Below are 19,096 nucleotides of genomic sequence, written 5' to 3'. Positions count from 1 at the left end.
CCTCTTCATTCCAGGCTACCCTCATGCCTTTCCCTCCTCCTCCGGCAGAAGCTTTGATCATCACCGGGTAACCTGGACACAAACACACAGACTCTCTATGGGGTCTGGACACAAACACACCTCAGATCACCCTGAACCACGTGGTCTCTATAGGGTCTGGACCCAAACACACCAGTCCTCATCTAAAGGGTCTAAAGGGTAAAGGGACTAAAGTGTCCAAACCCTTTAACACACCAGTCCTCAGATCACCCCAAGCAACTCAGCCTCTTAAGGGACTGGACCCAAACACACAAGTCCTCAGATCTCCCTGGACCCCCTGTCCTCACTCTGTCTCTAAAGCGTTTGACGGACAGCTCCTTCCTTACCGATGTCCTGGGCGATCTTCACCGCCTCCTCCACCGTCTGGAACACAAGGCGCTCGTCAGCTGATCGTCCTTACAGTACAAACGTCTTTTAAAATGGTTGTTTTTCAATTTTCACGTCCCAAAGCAGACTTGCATCCTGACAGACGGTACACTTTTGTCACTGTTACAAATACGAGGATCAATCGAGGCTCCGCGGGCTTCGTACGGACATTTGACAAACGGTTTCTCCGACAAAAAACACTGACGAACGTCACGGTAACCAGGGTGTGCGTCGCCATGGGGACCGTACCTCGACGACGCCGTCGAATCCCGGGATGGTGTTGACCGCGGCCGCCTTGGCGATCAGCTTGCTCTCGATCTTGTCGCCCATCGCCTGGATGGCGTGCGTGTCCGGCCCGATGAAGGCCACACCCTCCGCTGCCTAGCAACCGAAACAAGCCGCTGTCAATCAAATCCGCCCTAAACTTTTTTTATAAGAGTGCTTTTTGAGAGGAAAAAAAATAACAGCAATAAAAGTTAGAAAACATAATGCTAAATAATAAATATGAAACCTTTTTCTAAATGTAAAGACTCCGAGTCACTGGGATACATCGTAGAGACAATCCAAAAAATATTGTATAGTGAACGGAATGAAGCTGAAATAAAAGATGTTTTAATATTTACTTTACAAACGATGACAGATTGTGTTCGCTTGGATGAGTCATAAGAAACACTTAATCAACAACCACATATGATTAACCGTCGTGTGAGTTAATTGAGATAAGATCTAGGGATCGACCAATATGGATTTTTTAGGGCCGATACCGTTACCGATTTTTCTTTTTTCTGGAGAGCACAATTTGAATTACCTCAGCGAGTTACTCTGGGAACAAGCAATATACTCACTCCCGAATTCCCCTGCCCCAGAACATTGACCAATAACATCAGTGTATGTGTATCTGATATAGGCCGGCAAGAGTCTGGTCTGGATATGTCACCCCTTGTATTCTTCTGATTGCTCATTTGAAAATATCACTGCACGCAATTGGATAACATCCAATTGCTCCCTCAATTTACATCATAAAAATGACACAATGATGATAATAAATGTTATAAGTCACAATTTAAAAAAGGAACATTTATTGAACATTTATTGTACATCATGCCGGGAAAAAATATTTTAAAAAAGAAAGAAAAGAAATCGGCCGATACCGATACACGTAAAAAACGCATTGACCAATATATCAGTCGATCGCTAATAAGATCCCTCCCGTTAGAATCCCCGCATTATCATTATCCACCACTAGGCGTCGCCATTGCTAAAACTCTGTTACACCTTTTTGTTTACACAATCGCACCAAAAAGGTAGCTCAGTGTAAACTCAAAGCATCAAAAACGACATATAAAGTTCTACACTACAAGTAAACCTTGATCTCAGTACAATGATAGAAGAATAAGAAAGACAATTATTTTGGTTTGTGCTGCTTCAGGATTGCTTGCGTTTTATTGGTAGTCATGGGTGCTTGGTAGTTTAATGGCTATGTAGGAGCCAATCATCAGCACTCCTCTAGGACAGTAACTAGGAACTGGAGACGCCATAAAGTGTTCATTTGGAGAGGAAATACTCAAACTCTGGGATTGTAACATGCTAATGTTTATGGTTGTCATTTAGTTGAATACAAAAAAACGTCTGTCTCTTTTATTTGTGAGATGGAGCCATGTTCAGCTTAGGAAATACATCTTTCAAATGCAGGCACGCACACACACACCCACATGCACACACTTGTTCATCAAGAAAACAATGTATTTGTTTTCTCTTCGAGTACAGTTTAGGCCCTATAGCCATTTGCACATTATAATTTACTGTAGTGTATACATAAAAAAATGTTTATAATGCAAAATACAACGCCATAGGGAAACAAGTCGAGACCAACCCGACTGCTACACATCATCTATCCCAGGTCTAATCATCACATGGTACACATCATCTATCCCAGGTCTAATCATCACATGGTACACATCATCTATCCCAGGTCTAATCATCACAATGGTACACATCATCTATCCCTGCTCTTCCTAATCATCACATGGTGATAGACAATCCTAAACGTCCAGGGTTAGACTCCACATCAGAGTTTATCTGATGAAAAAGCAGCCAGCTGTACCCACTGCTCCACCTCTATCTGCTTGAGGACTTTATCACCCCTCCCCCCCCTCCCTCCCACCCTCTCCCCCCCTCCATCTGTAGTTCCCTGCAGACTCTTTCTCATGCTAAGAGGGTCCTTACCCCCCTGAGCCCCGAGGGCTGCGTTAGCATGGAGATGTCTGCCCCCAGTCTGCACAAAGACCCACCATTCAACTGCTAATGTTATGACATCTCCATTTCCACACACACACACACACACACACACACACACACACACACACACACACACACACACACACACACACACACACACACACACACACACACACACAGTTACACAACAACACACTCACACAGCTACACAAAAACACACAGGGCCTGATTGCCCAGCCACACAACCCTGCATTAATATGCATGTATACCACAAAGAAATACAGTTACACAAAAGAAAGCGCACCAGCCCTGACTGCACACAGAGTGATGTTTAGAGTGAGCAGTATATTCGTACTACTGTTGTTTCATGTTTAAACGTCCACTCCTATCGGTTTACTTATTGATTATGTTATCCCTATAACATGTTATCCCTAGCTATAACATAGTAGTACTGCTGGACCAGAGGTTCTGCTGTAACGCAGTAGGACTGCTGGACCAGAGGTTCTGCTGGATCTGGTATTAGTTTAACACTGACGCAAAGAAACGTTCTGTGTGAGCTGAGAAGAGCTGAATGAAGTGAGCCACGTACACTACAGAACCAGCTGTACATCTATACGGGCAACATTCAGTGAAAACATGTCGCAGCACTTTGCATTTTTAAAATCTCTATTGGTGCTGTACCCAGCATAACAGAATCCCTGTTCAACTCATCTGTGGTGGACGACTTAAGGGCAGATTATGGTTCCACGTCGATGCAACGACCACGCAGACGCTTTGACGCAGTTGTGAACCTGTCTTGCTTCTCCCGTCTGGTTTTAGTGAGCGGACCAATCAAAGTAATCACAGGAGGAGCACGTCGGGCCCTTTGCGGTGGACCCAAGGAGGGTCCGCAAGGATGTAACAGGTCCGTAACCACCTTTGCGTTGCGTTGCGTTGACGTGGAACCATAAACAGCCCTTTACCCCCGACTAAAAGTGAAGGAATGTCACGGAATGACAAGTGAAGGAATGTCAGTTAGGGGTTCGGACCCAAGACCCTTCGGAGAGGGGGGGGTCACCCCCCCCCCCGCAGACCCTGTAGCTCTCGTCAGGGCGCCCTTATCTCTAATGAGCAACCCTGCGGTCATTAGTGTGAGCGGCCGTGTGTTTGAAGGCGTCCCCCCCGGCCCTGGCTATCAGCGGGGGCCGCGGGGGGGCCCAGCGGGGGGGCAGGTGACAGAACCAACAGAGGAGGTGTGAGGGGGGGACCGGGCAGAACTCACCAGACGCCTCGCAAACTCTTTGTTTTCCGACAGAAAGCCGTAGCCTGGATGGACCTTCAGGGAGAGGGACAGACGGACAGCAGCGTTCAACACACTGTGTGTGTGTGTGTGTGTGTGTGTGTGTGTGTGTGTGTGTGTGTGTGTGTGTGTGTGTGTGTGTGTGTGTGTGTGTGTGTGTGTGTGTGTGTGTGTGTGTGTAAGTAAACGGGCCGTGGTACATATGCATGGCATAAACGCTGTGGTTGCCACACACACACACACACACACACACACACACACACACACACACACACACACACACACACACACACACACACACACACACACACACACACACACACACACACACACACACACACACAGTCGGAGGCTCCGCCTACCGCCTGGGCGCCGGTGCTGCGGACCGCCTCCATGATGGCGTCCATGTTGAGGTAGCTCTGATTGGTCGGGGCCGGGCCGACGCACACCGCCTCGTCCGCCATCTTGACGTGCACCTGGGACGCGCGGGGGAAGAGGAACGAAACACGGAACACGTATTGATCAGAGCAGTCGCCTAGCAACGGTTAAAAGGGTCAGCGCGTTGGGTCGGCCGCGGAATGGCGGACTCACACGTGGCCGCGGCCGTTTGCATTAATTAACATCATCGCAAATTAACCTCTCCTTTTCACATGCAACCGACACACACACACACACACACACACACACACACACACACACACACACACACACACACACACACACACACACACACACACACACACACACACACACACACACACACACACACACACACACACACACACACACACCTGAGTGATTGACAGACAACTCAATGGGATTACCATTAACATCTGGATCAACAAAGTGAGTGTGTGTGTTAGCATATGTGTATGTAAATGAGTATGCGTGTGTGTGTGGGGGATGGGGTCGTCCTGTGTGTGTGTGTGTTTCCCTGCAGCTCCTCGCCGCTCTTCCTCTCAGTTGTCGTTCAAAACACAGCTTACTTTAAAATGTGTTTGTGTAACAACACACTCATAACATGGTCTAGAGAGCGAGCAAGAGAGAGTCTATGTGTGTATGCATAAATATCTATTTATATAATGTCATATATATATATATATATATATATATATATATATATATCCATCTCTACAGCTATATGTCTATATAGCTGTGAGGGAATGGAAATGCATGTCTTGCTCCACTGTTTAACAAGTCAAACATTACATTGAGGGCCGCATTCCAACACTCACACGCCTCAGACACGTGCCCGGTCCCTATGAGGCTGTAGCTCCAGAGTCTGAAGAAGTCACCTATTTAAAATGTTTTGCCTGTACGTATGCATTTCAATTATGGCAATTATGACGGATCCCCCACTCTGCGTTCTCCAGATTTCTTCCTTGCTAATAAAGGCAGTTCTTTCTTGCCCTCTGGGGGCCTAGGGTCATGGGGGTGTCATACATATAGTGCGTGTTCAGCCCTTTGAGACTGTGCCTGGAATCAGAGGCTCTACAGTGACACTGAGGGCTCCTCTCTGAGGGCGTTGACTGAAGGTTACAGGTTAACTCACCGCGCAGGCGTCCACGTCGCTGTGCACGGCCACCGTCTGGATTCCCATCATCCTGCACGTCTTCATCACCTGAGGAAGAGAAGGCCGCGTCAGCTTCCACAGGTACGGACCAGCGGCCCCTGCGGACATGTACTCAGCTGGAGCCCCGCGGACATGTCCACACCTACAGTCTGCGCTAACTGGGCGTTTTAGACTGATTGTCTGCATATTCCTTGGTAGTAATATATCAATATATATATATATATATATTTTTTTTTTTTTTTTTTTTTTATGCATCTGTAACTATATATATATATATATATATATATATATACTAACTATATCTGTATACCTATATCCATCTACATATATATCTGGATCTATATCTATATATTTATATTGGGGAACACATAAATATAGTTTTGCTTTCATCACCTTGGACAAAATACATTACAATAGTAACTTTCTCCATATATCCAAATAGTTTCCATTAAACACTTATATAAATAAAGACTAAAATCATTGGGTGAGATTCTAGTTGTTCTCTGCTTTGTACTCACACTCACATTCAAGTGGATCAAAGCTCTAGCTTAATGTAAGTGTAATGTCAGCGGCATTGTACTTTAGCCTATCCCGAGTTTATTCTTTAGATGCCCCTCTTCTTAAAGTTTAATGTTTGATGCTTCCCTGTGCTTTAATGACCGCGTCTGGGAGTCATAAAGTTAATCTTATCTTCTGTTATTCATGCAGCAGCAGGTCTTACCCTGCAGGCGATCTCTCCTCTGTTGGCGATGAGGATCTTATCAAAGGTCTGAGGAAAGGACAGATTAGAGGAGTCAGCTCCCTCCTACTTCCCCACGTCACCCCAAACAGGCTGATAAACCCACAGCAGAGCCTACAGAGAACAGTCTACACGTCCACAGAGAACAGTCTACACGTCCACAGAGAACAGTCTATACGTCCACAGAGAACAGTCTATACGTCCACAGAGAACAGTCTACACGTCCACAGAGAACAGTCTACACGTCCACAGAGAACAGTCTACACGTCCACAGAGAACAGTCTACACGTCCACAGAGAACAGTCTACACGTCCACAGAGAACAGTCTATACGTCCACAGGGAACAGTCTACACGTCCACAGGGAACAGTCTATACAGTCTGCAGCCTATAAACAGGTGAACTAAGGGGAGACTGCAGCCTATAAACAGGTGAACTAAGGGGAGATGTCCTATAAACAGGTGAACTAAGGGGAGATGTCCTATAAACAGGTGAACTAAGGGGAGATGTCCTATAAACAGGTGAACTAAGGGGAGACTGCAGCCTATAAACAGGTGAACTAAGGGGAGACTGCAGCCTATAAACAGGTGAACTAAGGGGAGATGTCCTATAAACAGGTGAACTAAGGGGAGACTGCAGCCTATAAACAGGTGAACTAAGGGGAGATGTCCTATAAACAGGTGAACTAAGGGGAGATGTCCTATAAACAGGTGAACTAAGGGGACATGTCCTATAAACAGGTGAACTAAGGGGAGACTGCAGCCTATAAACAGGTGAACTAAGGGGAGACTGCAGCCTATAAACAGGTGAACTAAGGGGACATGTCCTATTAACAGGTGAACTAAGGGGACATGTCCTATTAACAGGTGAACTAAGGGGACATGTCCTATAAACAGGTGAACTAAGGGGAGATGGCAGCCTTTAACTGAACTAAGGGGAGATGGTGGTAATATAGACCACCCCTCACCTTCTCCTGAGGAGCCGTGACAGTGGAGTAGCGGACAGCGGAGTGGGCCACTGCCTGCCATCTGGCGTGGAGTGATGCATTCTGGGAAAACAACACCAATCATCTCACATGACACACCGATAAACAACCAAAGAATTAAACTGTTCATAAACTGTTCAGACAACCAATGGAACGATTGGTGAGGTCACAGCTGACAAGACGTTTAGTCTGTTGGGTCTCACACACACACACACACACACACACACACACACACACACACACACACACACACACACACACACACACACACACACACACACACACACACACACACACACACACACACTCACTCTTCCCTCTACTCCAGCGGATCATTACTAGGAGGACCCACAGTACATGCATCGACCTGTTGCTCGTATGTATCCCAGCAGCGTGCATTGTGGACCCCGGGTCTAAGCCCGGCTTCTGTCTCCTCTGGGGGTTATGACAGCAGTGGGGGACACTAGTTTGACATTGACGGCTGCGGTGGGACATTGAGTGAACTACACGACAGAGGAGACCTTCAAGGACAGTCCGACCAGCACCACCTGCCGCTCCGTGTGGACGGCGGCGTCTGGTTCACCCCGTCCCGAGGCTGTAACCTCACACGCTGACTGCTGGCTGACTGAGGACTAGTGGAGGAGTTAGCTGGGTTAGCCCCAGACTCCGGTCCCCCCTCTGGGTATGGAGGCTGTGGACAGCGGGACGGGCCGGGGGGTCGGGAGCACAGCGCTCCGTCGACACCTACATTATCACCGTTAATTAATAGTAGGTACGAATCCTCTGTGAGTCTCACCTTTGCAGCGACCAGGAGTCTGGTGAGCGACAGGGTGCTGATGTGCGCCGCCATGACTGCAGCCCGACGACGTGATGTGACGCAAGCACGCAGTCAGAAGGAGGGGCTCCTCTTAACCAATGAGAGGCTGGTTCATAAATACGTGTTCATCGTATGGATGTTGGATGTTTGGGTTAATGGAAATAGTTCTGATATCTGCAGGTTTATTTATAGCAATATAGAACCGAGATTCAGACGGATGACATATAAGGGAGATTTATTTTTGGCACTTTCTGATCAACATTCTCAAGTCAATCCATACACATTAACATTCTTTGGTCATATCAGCCAGTAAACAGCACACAACAATTGTAGGATTGTTTAGATAATACTTTAGCATTAACAACTTTTCTCTCTATTTTTAGTGCAATTGATAGCTTATTGTTGTCATGGAGTCGATCCACTGGAAGCTCACTCACTCCTTCCTACAAGTCTTCAATATAAACGTCATTCTGACAATATATATGCTCAATTCTATATAAAAGTAACAAAAATAATCGTATCCATGTGTTTTATTACTCTGTGTCACAGACACCCTGAGTCCTATTGGCTCCCCTGGTGGTCCATCACCCTCAGACGTGGTCCCACCCAGAGGGCGCTTTGATTGGCTCTAAAAACTTCATAATACAAAATAATAGAATATATGAGAAAATCGTGAAAAAATATATTTCGTTTTGAAAACGCACTTAAAAGGGCTTGACCATTTAAGCCATTTAATAACACGTCCACTCAGGATACCACAACGTGCGTTGAACGCTACACTTTTCAGTGGGTTCTCTGAATGTCTTTGGTTTTGTATCAACCCAATCGGGGAGTCTGAACTACGGGCCACTGAGTTCTGATTGGCTGCCTGCTGTCACAGCAGCGCTTCACGCTGAGTCACATGACAGAGGAAAAAGATGGCTGCAGCCGATGCGTCTTTGCCTCAGCTTCTGGACACAGGGAACGGTGGTCAGTCGGCTCTGATCAGAGACCTCCTCTTCAGAGACCTCCTCTTCAGAGACCTCCTCTTCAGAGACCTTCTCCTGAGAGACCTTCCCGTGTTGCTCCAGAGGTCCGCCCCGCTCTGTCTTTGGTCTGACGTGGTGCACTGCGGTTCCGCTCGCTGAGTGTGACCCAGAGGTACCCCCCATCTTCCCCAGGTCGGAGGGCCACCAGCTCAGACCCCAACCCTGAGATTTATAAAAATGAAATAATGCAACCAAGAGGCCACATCTTGCTCAGAAGGTTCCCACCCGGGTTTGGGGGAGGGCAGCCACTGCATCAGGACCTGATCCCCCCCCCCGCGCTGTCTCCGGACAGGGGTCTCTCATCCGTAACCATGACGACACCCAGCGAGGGCCCTCACATGAAGCCGCCGTTCCCCCGGACCTCCTGGCCCGCCACCGTGTACCACTCGCTGTAGTTGGACGGGACGGGGCCGCGAGGGGGCCCCTGGGGGTCCGGGGACGCGGGCCCCTGGGAGTCGGACCCCGGGGACCCCGTCTCCGGGGGGGAGGAGAGGGACTCGTAGCCGCTGCTGGCCGCCGGGGAGCCGTCGGCGTCGGCGAGGGAGACGTGAACCTGAGTGGGGAGGAGCTTTGTTAGAACCATTTAGGAGAAACACACTCTGCACCAGGGACTCACTGCATCAGACACACACACACACTCAGCCGTACATACACAAACCTGCACACACCTTTCTTTCTTTTTTGCACAATTGATTGATTGATTGATTGTTGGAAGGATGTGCAGACGATTCAGCCAATATGAAATGAAATGCTTCTAAAATAATTAATAATAACACTATTGAAACCACAAGAAAAACGTGACGTGTCATGTGAGGTGTCAGTGCATCGAACTCGCACAGGATCGTCTCTGCATGCGTTACAGGCCGTGCGTAACGCGCCTGCTGCTGTGCGTAAAGTACACTCAGCCAGTCGTCACCAAGCCCTCCTCGCCCTTACCTTCATGGTGTGTTTGCGCAGGGAGCTGGGGTGCGTGTATGACTTGTCGCACATCTTGCACACGTAGGGCTTGTCGGACGTGTGCACGTGCATGTGCTTCTTGCGGTCGCTGCTGTTGGCGAAGCGCCGCGCGCACTGGAAGAAGTCACACACGAAGGGCTTCTCTCCTACGGACGGAAACGAAACACCTCGGCTCAGACTCGGAGATGATTGACGGCTTTGACGACTGATCAATGAACACTGATACCTTTTAGAGTTACACATATCGCTTTAAATACAATAGTGCACGTGCAATGACCGAAGTAAAACGGTTACCTGTGTGCGTCCGCTTGTGTATCTTGAGGTTCTCCGAGCGCGCGAACACCTTGAGGCAGCCCGGGAACGGGCACGTGAAGGGCTTCTCTCCGGTGTGTACACGGATGTGGTTCACGAGCTTGTACTTAGCCCTGAAGGGCTGCGCGTTGCGCAGGCAGTCCTCCCAGCAGCAGACGTGGTGGCTCTGGTCGGGACCCCCCACGTGCTCCACGGAGACGTGCGTCACGAGCTCCTGCATGGTGCCGTAGGTGCGCCCGCAGAACCGGGGCGCCTCGCCCGCCGGTTCCGGCCCGATCCACCGGCAGATGAGATCTTGCTTCGTGTACTGCGGGCGCATGTACCGGAAGAACGCTCCCGACCCGGGGTGGTGATGGTGGCTCGCGAGCCCCATGTTGAGGCCCCCGGGGGGCCCGTAGTCGCCACAGGTCTCGCCTCGAGCGCCGGACGCTCCGTGGTGGAGTTGATCCTGGCTGAACATCTCCACCCCGACCCCCGCTGGGAGCCCCGAGAACCGGCCCACCAGCTGCTGCTCTGGGTGGTGGAGGTGGTGGTGGTGGTGGGAGTGGGGGTGGAGCCCCGGAAACCGGAGCTCTCCGCCCGGGTGGTGCGGCAGCAGAGAGCCGGTCATGGACCGGAAGAGGTGCTCCTGGGCCTGGCGGTCCACTATGACCGCGGGGGCGGGGGACTCCGGCGCCGCGAAGCCCCGGTTCCGCGCAAGGAAGTCCCGCGTGCTGTTGGCGTACGAGGCGGCCACGGAGGGGTCCTCGCGGCCGTGGCACGCGGCGGGGTGCTGGTGTGGGTCCCCGCTGTGTTTGTAGGAAGAACCCGCGATGTGGAGCTGGAGCGCCATGGTGGGGTCCCCGAACATACCGGGGGGGTCCCGCTCGAGCTGCAGGTGCATTTCTCTCTCTCTCTCTGGAGGTGCCTTGCTCCTGGGTTACTGGTATCCACACGGACTCAAACACCATGCACGAGGCGCGACGCAGAGGGAGCGCAGAAAGTGTTAAGAGTCTAAAAAAAGTCTCGATTCAAGTCAACAAAACAGAACAGCTGAGGCTAAACGGAAAGGCTGGGGCAGTTTGGGAGTTGGTCCGGCGTCCCTTCTGATGTGGCCCTAGAGTTCCCCCGTCACCCCCTTTTTAAGAACCCCGGGGGTCCCACAAACAACGCCCTCGTCCCATTGGTCAGACGTTTAAGTGGTCTATACCGGCCAGCCAATAGGAGGCCCCCTGGATCCATACAGGAGGGGCTAGGCTCCTAGCCCTACAAACAAAAACAACGTGTGTGTGTGTGTGTGTGTGTGTATGTGTGTGTGTGTGTGTGTGTGTGTGTGTGTGTGTGTGTGTGTGTGTGTGTGTGTGTGTGTGTGTGTGTGTGTGTGTGTGTGTGTGTGTGTGTGTGTGTGAGAACGGGCGAGGGCCGGGGATAGTTTTCTGTCTCGTGTAAAGTAGGTTTAGTTTATCGGCGACTTTTGTTGCAAAGAGACACAATTATGTCGCAACATTATAATTACAACAACATCTCATAGGCTTTTAATTAATGAATGACATCAAGCCTCTGTTTACCGACATGTGTTTGGAGCAAAGGCATATATGTCGGCGCTAATAACATTCATAATAATGTTATAATTCCTTACAACAGATGATAAAATATGTATTATTCCTTATTAAGCCTTATTCCACTATTCTCTATGAATCAATAATTGTTGTCTAGTCACCTCCCTGTTAATTAATGTGCTCATTTAAATGTGCGTGCAGCGCCAGGGCGCTACCAATGTGTTTAGCGCCCGGTCGCCACCTCGTCTCCTCGTCACCTCGTCTCCTCATCCCAGCAGAGGGTCTACCCCCCGCTGGGCCGTGTCGTGTTGTGTGTTGGCACGCAGCCGTCATCGCGACCGCGACGTGCACGACAGTTTCATCACAAAGACGGGACTCAAAATGTAGCGCGACGATGAAATAATAATCTCGAAACGAGGGGGGAAAGAAAAAAGGAACCGGGGAAGGGGACAAGGAGACATCCGAGGGGGCGAAGGAAGCGAGCGAAGGCTGCGCGCTCGTCTCTTCGCATTGGAACGCGGCCCGCTCCGTTTCCTTTGACTCGACTCCCCTCCATTCAGTGTGTGCGGAGGAGGGTCTGGCTCCCGGGATCCAACACTAGCAGCGGGGGGTAACAAGGCGACCGCATGCGCTCTTCCCCCCTCGACAAAAACACCCGGGAAGGAGGGCCGACAACACCGAACGGATTCCCCAGAGCCGCCGGGATTCGACTCATTTCAGCGGGGGACGAGAGGCCCGCGCCCGGCGACGCGGCAGCGGGGAAGCCCGCCGTGGCTAGCATGAAGCGGACGGCCGGTGTGACCAGGCAGCACAATGGCCTCGTCTCTCCGCTGGGGAACAACAACTCCGGGGCCTCCTGCAACATCGCCCCCCCGCCGCAGCAGCAGCGCTCCGGCGCCTCGGAAGCCGCTGCTGCCGCCGCGTCCGCGGTGGCAGCGGCGGCGGGGGGGGCGGCGGACGGCCTGCTGGACTACTCGAAGGGGGGGGCCGTCATCAAGACCGAGCTGGTGTGCAAGTGGACCGAGAGGGAGCGAACTTCGTCCAGACAAAAGCAGCTCGACCGGCGGACCCCCTGCGACCAAAGTTTCGGCTCCATGCACGAGCTGGTGGACCACGTCACCGCCGAGCACGTCGCGGCCGGGCTCGAGTCCCCCCTCTCGAGCCATGTGTGCATGTGGGACGAGTGTCTGCGGGGGGGCAAGGCGTTCAAAGCCAAGTACAAACTCATCAACCACATCCGCGTGCACACGGGCGAGAAGCCCTTCACCTGCGCCTTCCCCAGCTGCGGGAAGATGTTCGCGCGCTCGGAGAACCTCAAGATACACACGCGCACCCACACGGGTAGGACCCCCCACCTCCCCCATCTCCCTTCCATCTCTTAGGGAACCCGGAGCAGCGGGCCGCCCCCCCCCCCCTCCCTCCGCCCCCCAGAACAACCGGGCGACCCGCTCGGTGGTCGGTTCGGTGCCGCCGTGGTGTGGTGCTCGGTCCGGGGCAAGCTCGGTGTGAATGTGTCGGTGCTGGGTGTGTGGATGGATGGATGGATGGAGAGAGTAGATGGAGAAGGAGCAGGAGAAGGAGTGTTTACAGGGCTTAGCCGAGCTGTGATTGACGTGGACCCCCTGCCTACTTGCAACTCCCCCCCCCCCCTCCGGAACAAGGAGTCGTCTGAGGTGACCGGGCCGGTTGGGATCACCAGGAATATTACCAGGAGTATCACCAGGAGTTTTACCAGGAGTATTAGCAGGAGTGTTACCAGGAGTGCTACCAGGAGTATTACCATTACTCCGTTCTGATGTGGATGTATATTATGAGGGTTAATAATCAGTAGTATAGCCTCGGACAATATTTAGTTTGACGTTAATTCCCACGACCGTTTATCACAGAATATAAATACTACCTCTTAATAGAAGTTGAAATACTGCACCATGCGCTGCTATTACTGCATTACTACTACTGCTATTACTGCTAATTAACTACATGAATTACCATAGTGTGTAACGGACGTGTTCAGCTGAACTGAAGTGATGATGGCTAAACGTTTTTAATGAATCATTTATTCATCACGTTCACGTACACCTCTTAATCCGAATGTTTACAAGGACAACCCGATTGGAAATGTTTTCAATGCAGAGTAAAATATATATTATGCTTCATATATATAAATACCATAACCCTACCATCACAACAACAGGCTGCCCGGACCCACCTTATATGGTGCTTGATAGTACCACTACACACACACACACCAGCCCTGGTGTGTGTTGTGTTGTGAGCAGACAGATGTGGGCTCACCAGCGACAGACTCAGACAGGTCTGCCCTTTGATGTGGGGCCGCCTCTCTCAACCAGTCACGTCCCACCCTGCTGGCCCCTGAGACCATCTGATGTTCTGTCAATGGAATAAGTTCATTTTATTCATCGCATTGATTTGCTAAGAAATCAGAGGAGGAAGTTGTGAAGCCACAAGAGTTGAGCTGTTGCCGTGCTTGGCCACGCGACGGCTAACCACCTTGTTGAGGATGTGGGTAACCGGGTTGAATGTGTTGAGCCGTGCTCACTAGCTGTCACCGTTGCAGCCTTTAGTGAGGACAGTACTGGGCGTTAGTGAGCAGATAGTGGCTGGGGGGTATTCACCGATACGTAGACTCAGATCACCCTGTCTGTGTGCTGGCTCCTCTCGTCTCCTGCATGGCTCTCTCTCTCTCTCTCTCCGCGGTTGTGTTACCAGAGGTTGCTGTCTGCTACCCCCCTGCACGGGGCATGTGGCTGGGCGGTGTGCTCTGTCTGCTACCCCCCCTGCACGGGCCGTGTGGCTGGGCAGCGTACTGATTGTGTGGAGGGGATGGGTGGGTTGGAGTAGTTTGATGTGTGCTGCTGTCATCTAACATTTTAACACTTTTAAGACCCTTAACCCTTCCCTTCTGAGGCACGCCAGACATTGTATATCAGAGTTGTTTCTAAATTACTTACCTGGTTAAATAAAGGTTAGATACAAAATTCAAAATATTAATATGGGGAAATGCTCAATGTTGCCTGCAGGGAGATTTGGGGGCATTGGGCCTCGAACCCAGAACTTTTTGTCTGGGAGTGCAACACCCTAACCGTAGTTTCAATGGCCGTAGATTGTAAAAGTTGTGAAGAATTGAATTGGTTGAGCCTAGCTGGATCTGCTAAGACTGGCCGTATGGAAAGTATTAAACCTAGCCTCCTCTGCTGAAGCTAACCCTATGGAACGTGTTGAACCTACGGCTGGGCTTTGAACCCATAACCTTTTGTCTTGGAGTGCAACACCGTAACCTTAGTTACGATGTGTTCAACCTAGCTTCACCTGCTTAAGCTAGCCCTACTGAACTTCTTGAACCTAGCTACAGCCGCTAAAGCTAACCTTATTGAATGTGTTGAACCTAGCTACCAGTGTTAAAGCTAACCTTATTGAACGTGTTGAACCTAGCTACCAGTGTTAAAGCTAACCCTATTGAACGTGTTGAACCTAGCTACCAGTGCTAAAGCTAACCCTATTGAACGTGTTGAACCTAGATACCAGCGCTAACGATAACCCTATTGAATGTGTTGAACCTAGCTACCATTAATAAAGCTAACCTTATTGAACGCGTTGAACCTAGCTACCAGTGCTAAAGATAACCCTATTGAATGTGTTGAACCAAGCTACCACCGCAAAAGCTAACCCTACTGAACTTGTTGAACCAAGCTACCACCACTAAAGCTAACCTTATTGAACGCGTTGAACCTAGCTACCAGTGCTAAAGATAACCCTATTGAATGTGTTGAACCAAGCTACCACCGCAAAAGCTAACCCTACTGAACTTGTTGAACCAAGCTACCACCACTAAAGCTAACCTTATTGAACGCGTTGAACCTAGCTACCAGTGCTAAAGATAACCCTATTGAATGTGTTGAACCAAGCTACCACCGCAAAAGCTAACCCTACTGAACTTGTTAAACCAAGCTACCACCGCTAAAGCTAACCCTATTGAATGTGTTGAACCAAGCTACCGCTGCTAAAGCAAACCCTATTGAATGTGTTGAATCTAGCTACCACTGCTAAAGCTATCCCTTAGGAAAGTGTTGACCCTAGCCTCCTCTGCTAAAGCTAACCCTATTCAACGTGTTGAACCTAGCTACCTCTACTATAGCTAACCCTATTGAACGTGTTGACCCTAGCTACCAGTGCTAAAGCTAACCCTGTGTAACGTGTTGAACCTAGATTCCACCGCTAAAGCTAAAATTATGAATGTGTTGACCCTAGCTACAACTGCTAAAGCTAACCCTGTGGAACGTGTTGAACCTAGCCTCCACCGCTAAAGCTAAAGCTACCCATGATAAAGCTAACCTTAATGAATGGGTTGAACCTAGCTACCAGTGCTAAAGCTAACCTTAATGACCGTGTTGAACCTAGCTTCCTCTGCTAAAGCTAACCTCAATGACCGTGTTGAACCTAGCTTCCTCTGCTAAAGCTAACCTCAATGACCGTGTTGAACCTAGCTTACTCTGCTAAAGCTAACCTCAATGACCGTGTTGAACCTAGCTTACTCTGCTAAAGCTTACCTGTTGGAACGTGTTGAACCTAGCTACCAGTGCTAAAGCTAACCCCGTTGAAAGTGTGGAACCTACCTCCCTCTGCTAAAGCTAACCCTATTGAACGTGTTGACCCTAGCTACCGGTGCTAAAGCTAACCTCCGTGACCGTTGTCGTCCTCCAGGGGAGAAGCCCTTCCAGTGCGAGTTCTGTGAGCGACGGTTCGCCAACAGCAGCGACCGCAAGAAGCACTCCCAGGTGCACACGGCCTCCAAGCCCTACGACTGCAAGGCGCTGGGCTGCACCAAGTCCTACACGCACCCCAGCTCCCTCCGCAAGCACATGAAGGTCCACGTCAAGTCCTCGCCCACCTCCGACCCCAGCGACCCCTACGACCCCGTCCTGCGCCCGCGCTGCCTGCAGCCCCACCAGAACCCCTTCGAGCCCCTGGACCTGAAGACGAACAACCACCACCACCTGCACCACCACCACCACCCGCTGTCCCCCTCCCTGCTCGACACTAAGCCCTACTTCCCCTCCCGGCCCGACGGCTTCCAGCGCCAGGAGCTGGACCAGATGCTGCGGCTGCGCAGCGCGTCGCCCACGGCCGTGCCCCTGGACCTGTCGCTGTCGGGCCTGATGAAGAGTCGCCTGGCCCAGCAGAAGCAGGGCGCGCGGGGCCAGCGCCGCTGCCTACCTCAGGTGTCGAACATTAAGGAGTGGTACGTGTGCACGCGCACCGCCGTGCACCAGGAGTTCCCCCTGCTCAACCCCGAGGACATCAAATCAGAGCCCAGTGACGAGGAGTACAACACGTAGGGGCCCCCTCGGCCCCGTGGCCTCGCCGCGATGGACTCGGTGAACGCTGGGAGGAGGGCCGGCCGGCTGGGAGGGTTCCGGATCCTTCCGCTGGACTTCATATCAGGGGCTTCACGTCCTGGGCTCAGGGGGACCAGGGACCGACCGTGGTGTGATTGTGTGTGTGTAGTTGTCATCGCCCCCCCCACCCCATCCCCATCCCCGTCGAACACACGCACAGAAACACACCTGGTATCAGGGGAGCGAGGGGGTTTGAGGTGAGAGGCTGGCGTCGTTCCAGGGCTCAAAGGTCAGGGCAGAGAGGTGGTGTGTGTGTGTGTGTGTGTGTGTGTGGGGGGGGCCTGCTGGACCGCTTTGTTTTGAATGGGACCGTGTTGGGGACGGTTGTAACAGCGACACCTTTAGAGGTTGGAGGTTCGAGGACAGAGACTCGACCTCGGTCCCACGGCGCTCCTGCGAGGCCACGCCACTGATCAGTATTTCTCCGCCACCTCGTTCTTGTCTTTGTTTACCAATACGAAAAACCCGACGGGAGAGAGGTTCTCTCCCCGGTCCGATCATCAACCCAGGAGACATTTTGACGTTAAGTGTTACACGGTGATAGTCCTTATAACGCATCGTTAGTCTAACGTTAGTTACTAATATAGAGAGGTTTGACAGAACGTTTCAAACAAAAAACCAGAGCCCTCCAAACTTACTGCTTGAGCAAGCGGTCTGTTTTTTTTTAATACTTTTTACTATTTTGAAAGTCATATTTTCCCATAAGATGTTCTATGTTGCCAAACTAAGAGAGCCAACCGTCCTTTAGAACCCCCCCCGCCAGGTAACCATGACGACCAGGGTACGGTAAGCAGGACCTGGTGTAAATGTATTCTTTCAAAGTACCTCCGCGATAGCATCGTTTAATAACGATCAGCCGGTTGAATAACGATCAGAGAGTTTAATAACGATCAGGGTTAAATAGACCGTTGAAAGCACTCGATGACCTGTCAAGAAAAAGACCAACATAAAGAAAAGCATACTTTGATGTACTTGTAACTCCCAAACCTTCTTAAAAACCCTAATTGGGTCCAATTAATGAATGAGTTCACTTGATAATTATGTTTGTTAACCTCCATCTTTGATTTGAGGTCAACCTGGTCGATTTGAGACCGTGTCCTCTGGGCAAGCAGTGCTTACAGACAGACAATGATCACAGACTGACCACAGACGTCTGATCACGCCGTGGTCCATACTCCCAGGATCCATGAGCCAGTGTGGTGCTCTCCTTTATTTAAAGTCTTCTTACGTTGTTTATAGCGCTTGTCCTAACCCAGTCCCCCCCCCCCCCCTAAACCCAACCTATTTATTCCCATACATGTATATTTTTTTAATAAATGCAAAAAAATACATTTTTTCAAAAGCATTTAAAAAAAAAAAAAAAAAGATGGGAGACCAATCCAGGATCGAAGACATAGGCCTACCCGTGATTTAGGTAACCTGAAGACATCGAAAAGCCCTTAAACCAGTTTTGTAAACGTGTTTCTCTGTAATATTAATATGCGTTTTCTATGAGTTTCCTGACCCCTGCCAGTGTTTCACAATAAAATAGTCCTTTGGCCATCGAGTCGTCCATCCTTCATTCAGCGAGGCGCGTCCCCGGAGCTCAGACTAAACACAGGGCCGCGGCCGAGAGCCCGGACAGGGTCTTTATTGTGTGGTCTTCTCCGGCGGAGAGCGGAGGTTCCTCGTCAGACCTCCCCCGGTGTTTCTAGACCTTTCGTACTTCTCAGTAATAGCTTGATGTGTTTCCAAGCCGTGAATGTGTTGCGTCTGCTCGGACCAGGGGGGGTGGGGGGGTGGGGTTAGGTTAGGGGTTAGAGGTCCACGG

General features: G+C 50.6%; 2 protein-coding genes and 1 pseudogene across 3 annotated transcripts; 1 reads left to right on the top strand and 2 right to left on the bottom strand.

The window, feature by feature from the left end:
• Position 1: 1 nt before the first annotated feature.
• Positions 2–8,091, bottom strand: LOC311350206 (propionyl-CoA carboxylase alpha chain, mitochondrial-like; the record flags this gene model as incomplete). Its single annotated transcript, XM_084470211.1, has 9 exons — positions 8,014–8,091; positions 7,200–7,280; positions 6,217–6,264; positions 5,475–5,543; positions 4,285–4,398; positions 3,905–3,958; positions 655–786; positions 366–402; positions 2–72 (listed from the first exon to the last, which is right to left on the bottom strand). Coding segments are annotated over exons 1-9 (660 nt in total), but the record flags the coding sequence as incomplete, so codon positions are not given.
• A 1,305-nt stretch (positions 8,092–9,396) lies between these two features.
• On the bottom strand, positions 9,397–11,214 carry LOC311350205 (zinc finger protein ZIC 2-B pseudogene; annotated as a pseudogene). The gene is made up of 3 exons: positions 10,314–11,214; positions 9,999–10,165; positions 9,397–9,615 (listed from the first exon to the last, which is right to left on the bottom strand). The product of its transcript is annotated as a zinc finger protein ZIC 2-B pseudogene (transcript).
• Positions 11,215–12,547: 1,333 nt separating this feature from the next.
• LOC311350350 (uncharacterized protein) lies at positions 12,548–18,157 on the top strand. Its single transcript, XM_084470354.1, has 2 exons — positions 12,548–13,210; positions 16,592–18,157. Exons 1-2 carry the CDS (start codon positions 12,649–12,651, stop codon positions 17,224–17,226), a joined length of 1,197 nt encoding a protein of 398 aa, XP_084326480.1. The 5' UTR covers positions 12,548–12,648; the 3' UTR covers positions 17,227–18,157.
• Positions 18,158–19,096: the final 939 nt, after the last annotated feature.

The sequence above is a fragment of the Micromesistius poutassou genome (genome assembly GCF_964030765.1).
Source record: "Micromesistius poutassou genome assembly, chromosome: 7".
Taxonomy (NCBI): Eukaryota; Metazoa; Chordata; class Actinopteri; order Gadiformes; family Gadidae; genus Micromesistius; species Micromesistius poutassou.
This window is presented reverse-complemented; position numbering and strand designations above follow the sequence as displayed.

Bases quoted from the DNA above. Each gene is read 5' to 3' on its own strand.
- LOC311350350 (XM_084470354.1), top strand. From the start codon at position 12,649: ATGAAGCGGACGGCCGGTGTGACCAGGCAGCACAATGGCCTCGTCTCT. The intron at 13,211-16,591 runs GTAGGACCCCCC...GTCGTCCTCCAG, and splicing joins ACACACGCGCACCCACACGG to GGGAGAAGCCCTTCCAGTGC.